Source organism: Alternaria metachromatica (genome assembly GCF_023757995.1).
Source record: "Alternaria metachromatica strain BMP 0045 chromosome Unknown scaffold_7, whole genome shotgun sequence".
NCBI classification, from domain to species: domain Eukaryota; kingdom Fungi; phylum Ascomycota; class Dothideomycetes; order Pleosporales; family Pleosporaceae; genus Alternaria; species Alternaria metachromatica.
The window spans coordinates 217,769-233,175 of NW_026055498.1; the positions used below are offsets into that span (position 1 = coordinate 217,769).

At 45.5% G+C, this 15,407-nt stretch overlaps 5 protein-coding genes across 5 annotated transcripts; 4 read left to right on the forward strand and 1 right to left on the reverse strand.

Annotated features, from left to right (window-relative positions):
* Positions 1–1,005: 1,005 nt before the first annotated feature.
* On the reverse strand, positions 1,006–1,545 carry J4E83_004098 (uncharacterized protein; the record flags this gene model as incomplete). Its single annotated transcript, XM_049331029.1, has 1 exon — positions 1,006–1,545. The coding sequence occupies one exon, from the start codon at positions 1,543–1,545 to the stop codon at positions 1,006–1,008; it is 540 nt and encodes a 179-aa protein (XP_049189575.1).
* A 1,306-nt stretch (positions 1,546–2,851) lies between these two features.
* On the forward strand, positions 2,852–4,999 carry J4E83_004099 (uncharacterized protein; the record flags this gene model as incomplete). Its single annotated transcript, XM_049331030.1, has 3 exons — positions 2,852–3,090; positions 3,636–4,560; positions 4,613–4,999. 3 exons carry the CDS (start codon positions 2,852–2,854, stop codon positions 4,997–4,999), a joined length of 1,551 nt encoding a protein of 516 aa, XP_049189576.1.
* A 1,280-nt stretch (positions 5,000–6,279) lies between these two features.
* J4E83_004100 (uncharacterized protein) lies at positions 6,280–7,203 on the forward strand (the record flags this gene model as incomplete). The annotated part of the gene is made up of 2 exons (XM_049331031.1): positions 6,280–6,923; positions 6,975–7,203. 2 exons carry the CDS (start codon positions 6,280–6,282, stop codon positions 7,201–7,203), a joined length of 873 nt encoding a protein of 290 aa, XP_049189577.1.
* A 591-nt stretch (positions 7,204–7,794) lies between these two features.
* Positions 7,795–8,710, forward strand: J4E83_004101 (uncharacterized protein; the record flags this gene model as incomplete). Its single annotated transcript, XM_049331032.1, has 2 exons — positions 7,795–7,936; positions 7,986–8,710. The coding sequence occupies 2 exons, from the start codon at positions 7,795–7,797 to the stop codon at positions 8,708–8,710; spliced, it is 867 nt and encodes a 288-aa protein (XP_049189578.1).
* Positions 8,711–9,161: 451 nt separating this feature from the next.
* On the forward strand, positions 9,162–10,681 carry J4E83_004102 (uncharacterized protein; the record flags this gene model as incomplete). Its single annotated transcript, XM_049331033.1, has 3 exons — positions 9,162–9,227; positions 9,280–9,480; positions 9,527–10,681. 3 exons carry the CDS (start codon positions 9,162–9,164, stop codon positions 10,679–10,681), a joined length of 1,422 nt encoding a protein of 473 aa, XP_049189579.1.
* Between the last annotated feature and the right edge of the window lie 4,726 nt (positions 10,682–15,407).

Below are 15,407 nucleotides of genomic sequence, written 5' to 3' on the forward strand. Positions count from 1 at the left end.
AGCCCGTGTATCAACTCATCGCTTGCGTACAAACGACAAATCGCACATCAGACTTGCCCACCAATCCAGGCGTGTAAGTTCCCGTGGGAACTAACCTGAGAAATGAACTGCACTGCGGGCGAGACTCCGATCGGGCTGTCAGACCCGAGTCGAAGTATGAATCTCTGGCGAACGTTCCAAGAAGCTTGGTCAGTTCCTCGCACATGCCCCCAGCACAACGAAGCACTCAAGATCCCGTGAAACCTTGATATGTGATCCGAAGTGACTCATCAGTAAGAGAATCCCTTAAAGTGAGCCCAAGCCGATGAGCTGTGGAGAAGGCAGTAAAGACAGTTGGAGAAGAGAAGAGCGAATTGGAGGGGCAGAACAAGTTGATATAGATAGGCGGGGCCACTAGGCGCTTAGCTCCCCAGGATACACGTGACATATCTGGCCTGATTAATAGGCAGCGTAGATGGCGGCGAAGTGAATGAGGAATAGCCCTGTAGAAGGCGAGAGAGAATAATCGATACTCTACGTACGTCATTGCGAACTTTCTAGCACCGGATGTCTAATGTCGGACCCGCCTTGAGCCCGTAACATGTCGCATCGCCCACTGCGCCTTGATGCATAGCGACATTGGCTTTCGGGAAGTGATCTTGGAGGACCACGACGACGTCAAGCAGGCATCTGAACCTACGCCCTCCATTACCCCGAGGCTTCAGCCGACTACGGAGTGATCACCAAGTCGCGCGGAGATGTAAGGTAGGGGTTTGGAGACTTTATACTGGTTTGTGGTGGTCGGAGAGGTCGGTCAAGAGAGGATATATACCCATGACAGCACTTTGTTAGATCAAATGTTGTTGCAGGTCTTAACGATGACCTCCCGGGCATATTAATGGTAGCGAGATGAAATAGTGTTGCTGGGACGTACCCGGCAAGCCATTGTAGAATAATTGGTACAAGACACTAGAAACACCCTCCTTTACACGTCCGTGACTACTATGAGACGAAACCTTCCTACTTTCACTTAAAGCTAACACCGTAACTATTCCAACCCACCGACTGATCCCAACCCTGAACCAGTGTCTTCCCACCTGGGCCCGTACATACATTACCCTTCTCAATTTGCTCCTCCTCTTGCACCTTTCCATCGTTCTTCCGCCCATTATCCCAGCCGTTTTGCATGCCAAACCCAAGGTAACAGTCATCACGCTGAATAGGCGCAAATCCGTGAATCTCGAAAGTCACAGCGAGAGAGATGTCAGGCTTCTTCTTATCGGGATTGGGCAGCTTGAAGGCATAGTCGGCGGTGAGAGGCGGCATGATGGGCTTGTTGTGAGGGTCGATGACGGGTTTGGGAAGGAGAGGAGGATTGGGAGCGTCGGCACGGACGTGGTCGTCGCACCATTTCTTTGCTGCCTTGTGGAAGTCTTCTAGAGTTGGGTGGGGCTTTGATGAGCAGGATTGCTTGTCAGCTCGCTGTACGTTGTTGCTCGGCTCTGCGATTGGTGCGGCGAGGACGAGGCTTAGGAGGAGTGAGGTGGAGAGAAGCTGACACTTCATATTCGGATATGGTAGCTGTTGTTTTGACTAGGTATGTGCGATGCTTTGGTTGCTGAGTAAGGTGGTAATGTTGCTGGTGGCTGGGTCAGTGGTAGTAATATGAAAGTATGGTCTTCGGGTTGAGGAGTAGTGTAGTAACAGAATACACATTATATACCTCACGCGAGTCATATCGCCGCTGTGAGTATTGGGAAATCGTACGAAGCTATTTTCCAACACCATCGTTCCCCTTGTGTTTCCTCTCCCACGCCTTTATTTCGATACACTGTGTAGCTTCGGATGCGGTATTGCGACGAGGTGCTCGTGAAGCGGAAGGTCGTGGCAAGACAGCTGTCGTATGTATTGACGACGGCCGGTGAATCCAGGTACGAACGGCAAAGGTCTTCCGAGCGAAAGTTGCGCCGGACTTGTGAAAGAAGCCGCAAATGCGCTATGGCAATCGATCTCCTATACTACGCCGTAAACACTCGAATTTACTGCAACGCTTTACTCTTCAACCAGCGCTATGATTCAGTCGCGAATATCAAGCTTACCGATGGGCAAAGTCAAGCAATTCTTTCGTTCGCTAAGTCGTCGACTGTCGATCCCCATTTTTAAAGCGCGTGGCGAGTCCATAAGGTCGCGCGAATCAAGCCCTTTCTCTTCTCTGGCGCAACACGACACCGACAGCAAATCTACCTCGACAATAGAAACCCGAGCAACGTCCCACAACGAAGCGCGAACGTCGCCGTCTACACCACCGATCGCACCAATCGACCGCACATGCCCCGAGACAGTGAAGCGGGGTGGAGCGTCCATCGATAGCGCTCCGAGAAAGGATACGGTCAATCAGCGTATAAGCGATTTGAATGCGTACGCAGGTCTCCAAGTCAATGTTGCGATATTGCGTTTCGTACACAGGCTACCGCTGGACGAACTGCGCATCATTGGCCAGAGACTGACGCTGTCTTCGTCTTTTGCTGCGGGAAAACAATCTGAGGAAGACGATCGGCGTCTTCCACGAAGCGTCGCGCGGCCAAAGACTATGAGCCTTGCTAGTATGACTAGGGACTTGAGTAGGTCTTTCGTATGTGGCCCGGAGAACAGGATTGAACGCAACCGTACTGGAGACGAATGTCGACACGATCGATGCGCCATACAGGAAAGGCCGAGTCTCTATTCTTCGGAGATAGACATCGAATCACAAGCGGACGCAGTAACGCTTAGCCTTGCCAGTCAAGAGAGCGTCTCAGCATGGTCGTTCGCGTGTTCTTCGGCGCAACTCGTCGAGCGGGAACACGCAACTCGGCAGCGTGGAGCTGCGAACATGGAGCGCGCGCCTTCCTTCACAACACGATCGGCCGACTCATGTGATCTATTCCTGGAATCGATTGGCCTCTCGATACACCCAGAAAGTATTCCAAGAACCGACCACGAAGACACGGATGACTTTGACATGGAAAACTTACCAAACTGGTCCGACGTGGAGGACGACCCAGAGTACAACCAGTTTGAAGAGCGGTCATTCCACTGGACGGATACGGATAGCTCCCACTCTTCCAGGAAGTCGATGAGAATGGCTGACACATCATCGCCAGCATTCTACATGCCCGCTGTAAATGTCGACACTGTTGCACCCAACATGCATGGCGATGTCGCGCATAGCAATCACGGGTGAAGGATGATGAGAGGGCTGAGGTTTGCAGGTGGTTGGAGTGATGGAGCGACCAAGACACAAGGGGAAGGCCAAGCGCTGGCGGCTAGCGGGTTCGCGTGTCAGGGAGCCGGCCTGGATTCGCAAGTCGCGCAGGACGGCGGTTCAGGGCCAATGCGCCATCGTCGTCGTCGACACCTCCACATCCACCCAACACCAACCGCCTGCTCAATGTGCCACGGTGACGTCGCCCGCCTGCCCATCGCACCTTCCTCCTCATAGCATCGCTTCCTATCGCCGGCGACTCCCCAGGCCCCTAGCGACCGCCCATCCCCCACGGCCGCAGCGACGGCAACATGCTGAAACCGCTGGCTGGCCGTTTGGCACGGCGGCCATGGAGATTTCTCTTCCCCGGCCTCCTTCTTTTCTTTTTTGCATACACACTCTCGCATCGGAGAGGGTCACATCCCCAGGCGCCCGTACACAAAGCGAAGACAAAGTCGTATTTCCCGCCCCTCGAAACCAAAGCCGCCAATTCAATCGAGCTCGACTACTGCCAGAATTTCCCTACCAAGCTACTGGAAGAGGTGCAGGTTGTCCTCAAGGTCGCATCGGACGGGGCACATGAGACGAAAGCACACCTGAGCACGGTATCGAGCTGCATCACGAATCTGATCATCGTGGGCGACCGGGAAGAGCGATTGGGCGACCGCCATGTCATCGACATCCTCGCAGAGCTCCCCAAGAGCTACCAGAAAGACAACGTCGACTTCCAAATCTACGTCGAGCACAAGAAGGCACATGAAGGCGGCGAGACGGTCAAGGAGCAGCAGCGGTCCTTCAAGCTCGATCGCTTCAAGTATCTGCCCATGGTGGATAAGGCATACATGACCAACCCCGCAGCCAAGTGGTTTGTCTTCATTGAGTCGGACGTCTACTTCTTCTGGGACACGCTCTTCCGCCTGCTCAGCCAGCTTGACGCCTCGCAGCCACATTACCTTGGCGAGGCGCACAAGGGCTCTGAAGGCCGCCATTTCGCCTATGGCGGCGCAGGAATTGTCCTCTCCCAGGGCCTTGTCAAGCAACTCATCCCAGGCAAGACCCCCGGCTCAACCGAGATCCCCCGCGAAAACCGACTAGGCGTCCGATACGAGAACTGGGTCAAGGAAGAACAGCGCGGCGACGCTGTCCTTGCCTACGCCATCCAGAACGCGACCGGCCACAAGCTCGAGCCCATGTACCCTACCTTTGCTAGCGACAAGCTCAAAGATGTGACCACCACACGCGACAAGTGGTGCGTGCCAATGCTCTCGCTGCACCAGCTCAAGCCACAGCAGATGGAAGACTTGTGGAGGTGGGAAAGGACACGGCCGTACAACACGGTAAGCAGCCTTCAGCTCCGATCCAAGTGACCTGACTAACACCACGTCATAGAAACCATTTACCTACTCATCGTTCCTCTCCTACACCCACGGCTTCCTATCGCAGGGTCCCTCGAAAGAATGGTGGGATAACCTTTCGCAAGCGCCCGTACCGAACGATCGTCCCGCACATCGCAACGCCGGCTCGTGCGGTTCAGAGTGCGCTAATGACGGCAACTGCCTTCAATGGTCTTACTCGCAGACCGTCTGTCGTCACGCCGACTACATCAAGCTTGGCGATGCTGTCGACCGAGAAAACGGCGGTCAAGGCGAGTTCGTCAGTGGCTGGGACACCGGAAAGCTCCGCGACATGGGCTTTGGTGTCGAGGGACAAAATGGCCAGAGAGAGTTTTACGAAGGCTGCGTCGAAGCCACCTGGCTGACCCCACAAGAGATGTAGAAACACTCATACGTCAGCGTATAGAGACGGACATGTATTCGAGACCAGTGACACATAGGGAGGCGTTGCGGTTGCTTGTACCACGTTCATGCATGGCGTTCTGGGTTGGCACATCATTTTGGATATGTGGAGCGTCGCAAACAACGCGTTGAGCAGGCGTCATGTTGACAGGAAGATGGACATCAGGCCGATGAGCTTCTTGGGCGAATATGTAACGAACAGAGTTTGAGCATAGACGCAGGGCATAAACTGCGAGGCGGTATGATACCGCGGGCGTTAGACCTGTATATGATAATAGCACATATCTTCACATCTACCCGACGCGCATTCGGCCCTTGAGGTACCCTCGTGGTAGGTAAATGGACGATTTTGAGTAAATTCGTCCAGAGCGGAGGCTTGACTTTCCGCTGCCGGTGGGTGGAATACAGTTGTTCCGCTTGGACCATCTGCGCGTCGCCGAACGGCTGCTGCCAACTCTTGACACCACTATATCCTCTCCATTTCAACATTATGCCCAGCGTCGCGAACGACTCTAGAACCACATTGAGCCCATTGCTGACAGCCATGCTTGTTCAGATCATTACGACTCGGTCGCATTCCCGGTGTTGATGAAACTTGGCGGCGCCGGTGTGTTTGACGGCCTGATTCGGTCGCTTTCTGAAAATGTCGGTTGTCGCTGCTGCTCCACGCATGAAATTGCGCTTTGGGCAGTGAAGGCAGTAGGTCTTGTTCGAAAAGGATCGCGATGTGATGAAGAGTTGTACTGACGTGCGGTGGACGGCAAAAGACCGTTCTCATCTGAGGTATATCAGTCGGCGCGACTCCTCTTCTTAATGCTCCCAGGTTAAAAAGCAACGGGTTGCCGGTCCGTCCGGTACTTGTCCAGCAGCCGTGCACATTACCCCACATCCCGGTTAAGGAGCCTCATGACAGCAGCGTCTTTCACCTATATTAATGCGGCCTTACCCTGACGTCGTCGGGCCTACTATAGAATATTCCATCACTATTCTCCTGCCCGTGCCATTGGTTAGCTGTCTACTTTCTGCAGTACCCCAAATGAAAGCGCGGGTATCCCTATATTTCGGCCATGGAACAAGCCGGACGCGTGGGCACCGACATGTTCATCTAATATGAACCGTGCTCAGATGGACTTGGGGTAAGGAAGCGTTCGGTGACGCGTTTGAGAATTGTATAAAGAGTGTCTCCACCCACCCACTATTGTCGTCTCATCCACATCCAGCGCATCCACAGTCTCTACTACATTCTTTTGAACCATCATCATGTTCACTTCTACGCTCATTACCTTGGCCTCAGTTGCCTCCACTGCACTGGCTGCACCCGCCCTTCACCCCCATGTCACTCGCGCCGCTGAGCCCAAGTGCCCCATCGTCTTCGACGGCCGTGTCCCTGCCAACATGACACCCGTATCCTTCGACACCCAGGCCACCAACACGCTCTTCAACGCCGACTTCGTCAAGGGTAACAACCTGACCTGGTCTCAGATTCTCAAGTTCCCCAACGAGTCCTCGCGCTTCGATGGCGACAAGTTCAAGGCTGTTGAGGTGACCATCTCCGATGAGTCCATCTTCCAGAAGCAGCTGGGATTCCGCCGCGCCGGTCTCCAGTTCCTCAAGGATGCCCCTGACGGCGAGGGTGGCAAGGGTGTCAAGACCCTCCACTGGAGTGTCAAGCAGGACGCCGCCAGGCCTTTGAATCTCACCCACGAGTACCTCAACGTCTGGCACGAGGCTGCCGACTTCAGCAACAACCAGATCCAGTTCCAGACTGGATCTCTCATTGGAAAGAGCGATGCCGACAAGGACCAGTTCAAGATTCTTGACCGTGCCGGCAAGTGGCTCTGGAACGTTAAGATCGACCAGACCCAGTGGCAGAACTTTGCTATGACCCTCGACTACACCAAGAAGTACGTTCCCTCGCACACCTATTTCAAAAACGTATACTAACAACCCTCCAGCGAGACCACCATCTTCTACTCTGCCGGCCAACAGGAGCTCAGGAAGGTCGCCGGACCTTTGTCCGTCAACCTTGCTGGTCTCGGTCAGTTCCAGATGGGCATCCTCAAGAAGCCCACTGGTACTGACGACGTCGCCAACGCCGGTTTCCAGGAGGCCAACCTTGACGAGGGCCAGATCTACGGTGGTCTCTTCCTTGAGGACTCCAGCTCCGGCTGCGTTTCTCTTTGAGCGCATCGCCAGGATGATCTGTCATGTTAAGTAGACGGGGATGATGGGCCGATTGTACATAGGAGGAAGACAGTGGTTGTATATATGGAACGTGTGTTTTTGCTTTGCGTGGGCGGTAGCTTTGTCCAATTATACGTGCTTTGCTTCATGATCAGATGTGCAGTATGGATTGCGATACGTTTTCCGTGCCTTGCATTTGTCCCCATGCTCATCACTACTAAACCGCGCAAGTCTTCTGCTATGGTGATGGCGTTGGTGAGGCTGCACTGCGATCTCGGAGTTTCGTGATGACATAACGCCACGGATCATGCCGGCCCACGATGCACATCTGACCCAATGCCAGGAAACCATGAACGATAGCTCGAAAAGTAGGACAAAGCTGAAAAGGCTGAGGCTGAAACGAAGTGCCGTCAGGGTCTAGGACGGTGCCTGCCTGTTCGGTCCTAGTGCGGACCCAGCGGAATGATGGCATCACTCATGTCGACTTGGAAGTCTAGCCCACCGAGGTGACTCCACCGTAAGCTACCTACAAAATGTAGTCTCCTCCCACCACCGGTGTAACAGCCATTATACACGCAATCCCACGCTACAATGTCGAACACAGCCAACAACAAGGAAGTCGCGCCGTCAATTGACGTGAAGAACCTCTGCTATGCCTTCCCCGATGGCTCGAGTGGGCTGAAAGATGTCTTCCTTGACCTGCCGCCCGGCAGCAGAACACTTTTGATCGGAGGTATGTAACATGAAATGTTAGCTGTGGGAGTCTCGACTAACGATCCCAGCCAATGGCGCGGGTAAAACCACGCTCCTCCGTCTTCTCTCCGGCAAGCGCATGGCCCCCTCCGGCACCGTCCACATCGCGGGCATCGACCCTTTCAAGATGGGCCTTGAGGGCGTGACCTACCTCGGCCTGGAATGGGTGCTCAACCCCATCGTCCGCACCGACATCGATGTGCCCACGCTTCTGTCCTCCATCGGCGGCGACCACTACACCGAGCGCCGCGACGAACTCGTGCGCATCCTCGATATCGACCTCAGCTGGCGCATGCACGCCGTATCAGACGGCGAAAGGAGGCGTGTACAACTTGCCATGGGTCTGCTGAGACCGTGGACCATCCTACTGTTGGACGAGATCACCGTCGATCTCGATCTGCTGTCGCGCAGCAACTTCCTCAATTTCTTAAAGAAGGAGACGGAGGAACGACCTTGCACAATCGTATACGCAACGCATATCTTGGATAACCTCGCAACATGGCCCACACATCTCGTGCACATGAGCCTGGGCAAGGTCAAGAAGTGGGGCAGCACCGAGGACATGGATGTCAAGGTCGAGCAGGGCGAGCGCATGTACACCGGAAACAGTCAGCTGGGTGAGCTGGTGTTGAAGTGGCTGCAGGAAGATTTGACAGAGCGGGGTCCTAGGAACGGGAAGGGTGAGGGCGCGTCGTATCAAAACCTGGAGGGTAAGGGCGGCTATGGGGCCGAGAAGAGGGTGGAGAAGGAGTAGCACCGGGTTGTGAAGGAGAATACATCTCGGCACGCTTCAACAATGCGTGTCGATGGAGTTTCAACAGGCGTTTGGGCGGCACTCAACGATGATACCCCATCATATTCAACAACTACATTTCATTGCACCTACACTTCGCCCATATCCTTACACGATACTCGCTCGTGAACGATCCAATCCATATGCAAGCCTAGTAGAGATATATGAGATGATATCGATTATCAACCAATTCGCTCACTTTGCGTGACATGAGGATTTCTAAAAACTTCAGATCGTTGTGGATAAGCCACTTCAAGTTGATCGATTGTCCGAATACTGCGCTATCGCCAAAGAGGGAAGGCGCACCCCGCTTGACGCTAACCAACATTTTCGGACACTCAGTCATTGGCAGTCCGCCACTTGTTCCATCAAATGCATGTTACGATTTGCAAGAGCATTCAGTAGTATCAAAATGGCGCAAATGCCGCGCAAGCCCCTGATCACCATTGTAGGTGCGACAGGGACTGGCAAGTCTGATGTAAAGCTCAAGTCGTCCAGTCACGCTTCATCTTGCTGACCACATCAGGTAGCTGGCTGTAGAGATCGCGCGAAAGTATAATGGCGAGATTATCAATGGTGATGCGATGCAACTGTATCGTGGGTTGCCTATTATCACCAATAAAATCACACAAGAGGAGACGAAAGGGGTTCTTCATCATCTATTAGGCTGCATCAGCCTTGAAGAAGAGACTTGGACTGTGGGAAAATTCGTAGGCGAGGCTTTGAGAACAGTACGACTGACTGGCTTGCAAATCGGGTGATTACTGACATGACCAGATTGATGAAATTCGAAGTAGAGGCAAACTCCCGGTTTTGGTTGGTGGCACTCACTACTATACACAATCACTCTTGTTCCAGGATGCGCTATCAGATGAGCCCGAGTTGAACCTGAATGAAAACAGCCAGCCACTGCCTATACTAGAAGAGCCGACCGATGTCCTGCACGCCAAGCTAAGGGAAGTCGATCCCATCATGGCCGACCGGTGGCATCCAAACGAGCGGCGCAAGATCCAGCGTTCACTAGAGATATATCTAAGAACTGGAAAGCCAGCTTCACAGCTCTACAAAGAGCAAAAGCTTCAACGCGAGGCTTCTGCTACTAAGGCGGATGGAACGACGTCCGATAGTCGATCAGGCCTTCGTTTCGAAACTCTAGTGTTCTGGGTACACGCCAACAAGGACGTGCTGCATCGCCGTCTTGACGGCCGTGTTGATAAGATGATCGCCCGAGGTCTGCTTTCTGAAGTTGAGGAACTCAGTAGTTTTCGTAACCGCCACGAAGCCGACACCGGTGTTAGTATCGATCAGACCCGCGGCATCTGGGTATCGATAGGATACAAAGAGTTTTTGGAGTACCAAAGCGCTCTTTCGGACAGCTCACGCGAAGCATCCGAGCTGGAGAAGCTCAAGACCCTCGCCATTGAGAAGACACAGGCAGCCACCCGCCAATACGCCAATCGCCAGATCAAATGGATCCGCATCAAACTCCTCAACGCACTGATCACTGCGGGCCAGAAGGACAACACCTTCCTAGTCGACGGTTCCGACATATTGCAATGGGAAGACAATATCGCCAAACCCGCCATAGCCATTACCGAGCAATTCCTCACCGGCAAACCACTACCATCGCCCTCTTCACTATCGCCAGCAGCAGCAGAAATGCTGACACCGAAGCGCGAGTACGATTTGGGACAGCGACCAGACCTCTGGCAGAAGAAAGTCTGTGAGACATGCGGCACGACTTCTATCACCGAGAATGATTGGAGTTTACACGTCAAGAGCCGTGCACACCGAAAAGCGGTAGCAACAAGAAAGAAGCAGGAGAATGCACACAAGATGCGAAACGGTAGCGCGAAAAGCCCCCAAGCGGAAGTGATTGATGTCCTCGAACACTATCTGACAACCTTTCCTGGAAGCCAAGAGCCCAAATGAGTGGTGGGCTTCTCAACTCCGCTGTATCAGCCGCCTTCCTTCGCCATTCCTCCCTTATGCTCAGCAGCTGCACGCGCCGCCGCACCCAGCACTAGGGATAAAGTTTATGTTGCAGGCCGCGTCGTTTTCGCAAGTCACCCAACTGCCCTGGCCCGCCTCTGCAGCTTGCCAGCACCATTCTCCTAGGTTGCCACACTTCTTCCAGCAATAGCCGTCTTCACAGCCCCAGTCACGGCTGGCGCAGCTTTGCGCTTGGGCTTCTTCGAGGGGCTCGATGGCGATGGCGGTGGTGGCGCTGATGCCAATGAGGATTGTGAGGGTGGTGATGAGCTTCATGGTTGTGGTTGGACTATTTGGGGAATTAGTTAGACTTTGGGAATTGGCAGTAATCTGGGTAATGTTTTACTACTTCGGTGTGTTGTTAGAAGGTTGTTCCTTCGCGTTTAGCCTACATAAGACACACATAAGACAATATTTTACCTAAACATAGATTCTATTACTTAATAGCTACTACTATTTCTAAACTTTTACTTTACTCTTATTAATACTTTTAAGCTATTAATACTTTTAAGCTATAACTATAAATAATATTATTAACGTGTTTTACTTATATTTTAAGCTAGAAGTAGATACTACTAAAGTACTAAGTCTTTTATAGTATTAGCGTAAAGCTAGCTTATAAAAGATAGTAAAGTAGATTATCTACTACTTATTTCTTAAAGTCTACTTATAGTTATACTATATAAGTCTTACTTATATAGTTAGCTAAATTTTAGTTAATAGTACTTTTATATACTTTATACTTAAAAAAGGTATATACTATTTTTATTAGGTTCTAGCTCTAAAGAGCTTAGGCTAACTTAGTATTAGCTATAAATACCTTAGAATTGCTATTATAGCTTAGTAGTAATTTATCTTTAGTCTTTTTAGAATAATATATCTAATTATAGTTTAATATTATATATCTAGTATTTAACTAACTCTATTATTTAATATTTAAATTACTTTACTCTATAATACTCTTATATACGCTGTTTAGATATAATAAGCTCTAAAGTAGATTTCTTTAGCGTAATATAATATAGTAGTAAGTAAGCTATACTATTCTTACGTATAATAAATAATAACTAAAAAGAATTAGCTTCTATATCTTTAGAGGTAGTAATACTACTTACTAAGAAACTTATAAACTTATTAGAAGCTTCTTTAAATATTACTAATCTAGCCTTAATTATTAGAGATAGTAACGCGCTATTAGAGCTTATTTTAGAGCTAACTAGACTTTTATAAGCTACTACTACTAAAAGTAAAAATAAATAAGCTACCTTAATCTATAAACTTAAGAAGTTACGTAAGTAGAAATAATTAGAGCGTACTTATTAAGATATAGCTTATTTTAGAGAATTAAAGTATAAAGTACTTATAGATAACTACTTAGCTCTTAAAGAAAATATTACTTACTATATTTTAGCTCTAAGAAGTAAGCTCTAGTTAAACTTAGAAGCTTTATACTCTAAGAATCTAGAGATATTTACTACGCGTAACTACTTATAGTATAACTACTAAGTACGTAATTATAAAGCTATTTTTAAAGAAGTACTCTCTATCTTCTTTATAGATACTTAAAAAGTAGACTTTACTATAAAGTTTCTAGATAAAACTACTTACTCTACTTAGAATACTTACTTCTAGAACTATATAAGACTTAAAGTGTTTTAGATACCTACTTAAAAGAAACTTAAAATAGTTATACTTAATACGCTTAGTTCTAAGTTATTATAATACTTTATAGCTTATAATAGGCTTAAATAGGCTAAATAAAAGCTAAATTAGAATTCTAACTCTCTTTTAGCTTATCTTAATATACTTTAGAGTAAACTAGGTAACTACACTAAAGAGTAGCGCTATATAGACTTTATAAGTACTTTTCTTTCTAATATTTAAAAAGAACTTTTACTTTAAGACTTAGAAGACTATAATATAGTCTCTAAGCTTAATACCTTAGCTTACTACTATTAGAGTAAAATAAAGCGTACTACTATACTTTTTAAGTATCTAGCTTATAAGAATAGATTCTATAGCTATTAAGCTTAGAACTTTTTTTTAAGGCCTTCTTAGACCTAAAAAAAAACTAAGAAAGCTAGTTTAGTAAAATCTAACTTATAACTAGCTAAATTAGACTAAAATAGTCTAAAAAACTCTAATATAACTTATTAGAAGTATAATAAGACTAGATACTTCTAAAAAGACTATCTAAAGTCTAAGAGAAACTCTAAGAGCTTATCTAGTTAGAAATTAAAAAAAAGTAGTAGATAGAAGAGCTAGAGTTCTTCTTAGCTATCTATATTACTTTAGACCTAGTATTCTAGAACTTAGAACTTCTTTATAACGCGCTTTACTCTAAGCTAGTAAAGCTACTAATAGTAAAGGTATTACTTAGCTAATTAGAGCCTATTAAAGCTCTAGTAAATAAAAGTTTTTAGTTAAATCTTATTTTAGTGTTACTTATAGTAGAGTAAGGCTTACTAGTTTACTCTCTACCTAAGCTATTAGTAGATAGAGTAAATAGTAAAGAATTAAAGATTTATAGTACTACTATAGTAACTATAAAAGTAGTAGATTTTTATAGAAAATAAAAGACTTAGAATATTCTATATATTATTATAGAAGTCTATAAGTATTAGATATACTTAGGTTTACTTTAGATAGATATATATTATCTAAAGATTAGCTACTCTATATAAAAGCTACTCTTTTAGAGTACTAAGTTTAAGAATAAAACTATTTATAGAAAGATTATACTAAAAAAGGCTAAGAAGTTTAAGAAGACTATACGTAATTTTATAGTAGATATATATAGCTATTTTATTACTTTAACGCTCTAGTCTAGCTTAGAAGAGACTAAAGAGAGTAGTTTACTTTTATAATATACTAAGTTTATATATCTTAGATTAGAAAATAACTTAAGAGTTCTTACTAACTATAGTCTATAAAACTTAGCTATTAATCTACTACCTAGAACTATAGCGCTCTATTAGCTATTATATAACTTTTTTAAAATAGAGTTAGAGCTCTTATATAAGTATTTAGATAAGTACTTAGCATAAGAGTAGATTAAGTATAGTAAGTCTCTAGTAAAGGCGCCTATACTCTTTACTAAAAAGAAAAATAGTAGTATATACTTATATATTAACTATAGAGGCCTTAATAAAGTTACTATTAAGAATTAGTACCTCTTACTACTTATTATAGAGTTTCTAGAAAGATTAGCTAGCGCTAAATTCTATACTAAACTTATTAGAAACCTATATTCTAGATAGTTAGATAACGTTATATAACCTAACCTAGCGCGAGTATAAGTAGATCTAGAGAATTATTACCTAGAAGATAATAATTTATCTATTCTTACTAGATAATATACTATTACTCTACTATCTTTTATATTCTATATTAATTAGTAGTTACTTATTTAATATTTAAATTATTTATCTTATAATATACCTATATTATATAATATCTACTTATAATACTTATAGTAATAGTTATACGCTAATAAACGCTAATAATAACGTAGAACTATTTAATGTAGTAGTATTAGCTATAGATCTATTAGTACTAACTTCTATTAAGAAGAAAGTATATAAGCTAATACTTTCTATGTCTAAGATAGATAATAATATTAGTAATAGCCTAATTCTGCTGCTATTACTATAGAATTATATTCTTACTTTTAATAAGACTTAGAATATTCTAGAAGAGGCTATTCTAGACTAGAAGCTGCAACGCCTTTATATCTAAAGAATACTTTAGCTAAAGCGCATTAAGCTAGCTAAGTTATAGAACCTTTACGCTAGAGTTACTATAAGTAACTTAACTACTCTTAAGAAGAATATAAGAGCGCTATCTATAACTTACTTAGAGATTACTCTTTTAACTAGAGACTTTCTAAGATCTAAACCTTTATAGTTATTCTTAAAGACTAACTAAGCGCAATATAATTACTAGAAGTAGAATTATAAGTTATACTTTCTTTATATACTATAAAGCTTTATAATAGAAATATAAAGAGTAGATTTTAGTACTATATATATCTTAGAGCTATTAAAGACTTTATAGTATACCTATTAGGTATTAGAGAAGTACTAGAACTCTACCTAGACACTATTATAGGTAGACCTTAAGTATATTATATTAAACTTACTTAGTTCTCTATAAGAGCGTAAGTAATATACTTATAATTACCTTAAGCGTACTATATAGCGTAGTAATTAGAATTCTATAGACTTTTTAGATTATATAAGGCTATTATAGAAGAAACTTAGATTAGACTAAACACTAGATATATAAGTACTAGAGTATACTATAGCCTTACAGAATAATATTAGAAAGAGCTTACTCTTACTCTTTATAGACTAACACTCTACACTTCTATAAGTAGAAGAATATACTAACTTTATTTTCTAATAAAAGTTCTATATTATAAAAAATAAGCTATAACTACCTAAGAAGAATAGGCCTTAACTTACCTAAGATTAATTTAATATTTAAAGTACTAGTAGACTTCTAAAAAATACTAAGCGTGCTAGATTAGCCTAGAATAGGTTAAAGAGAGGTAGTTTAGGTAATAATAATGTATCTAAAAAGTAAATTACATACTATAGATGTAGTAAAGTTAGTTATTATAAGAATAAATGTCTAAAGACTAATAAGTCTAATACTATAAGTA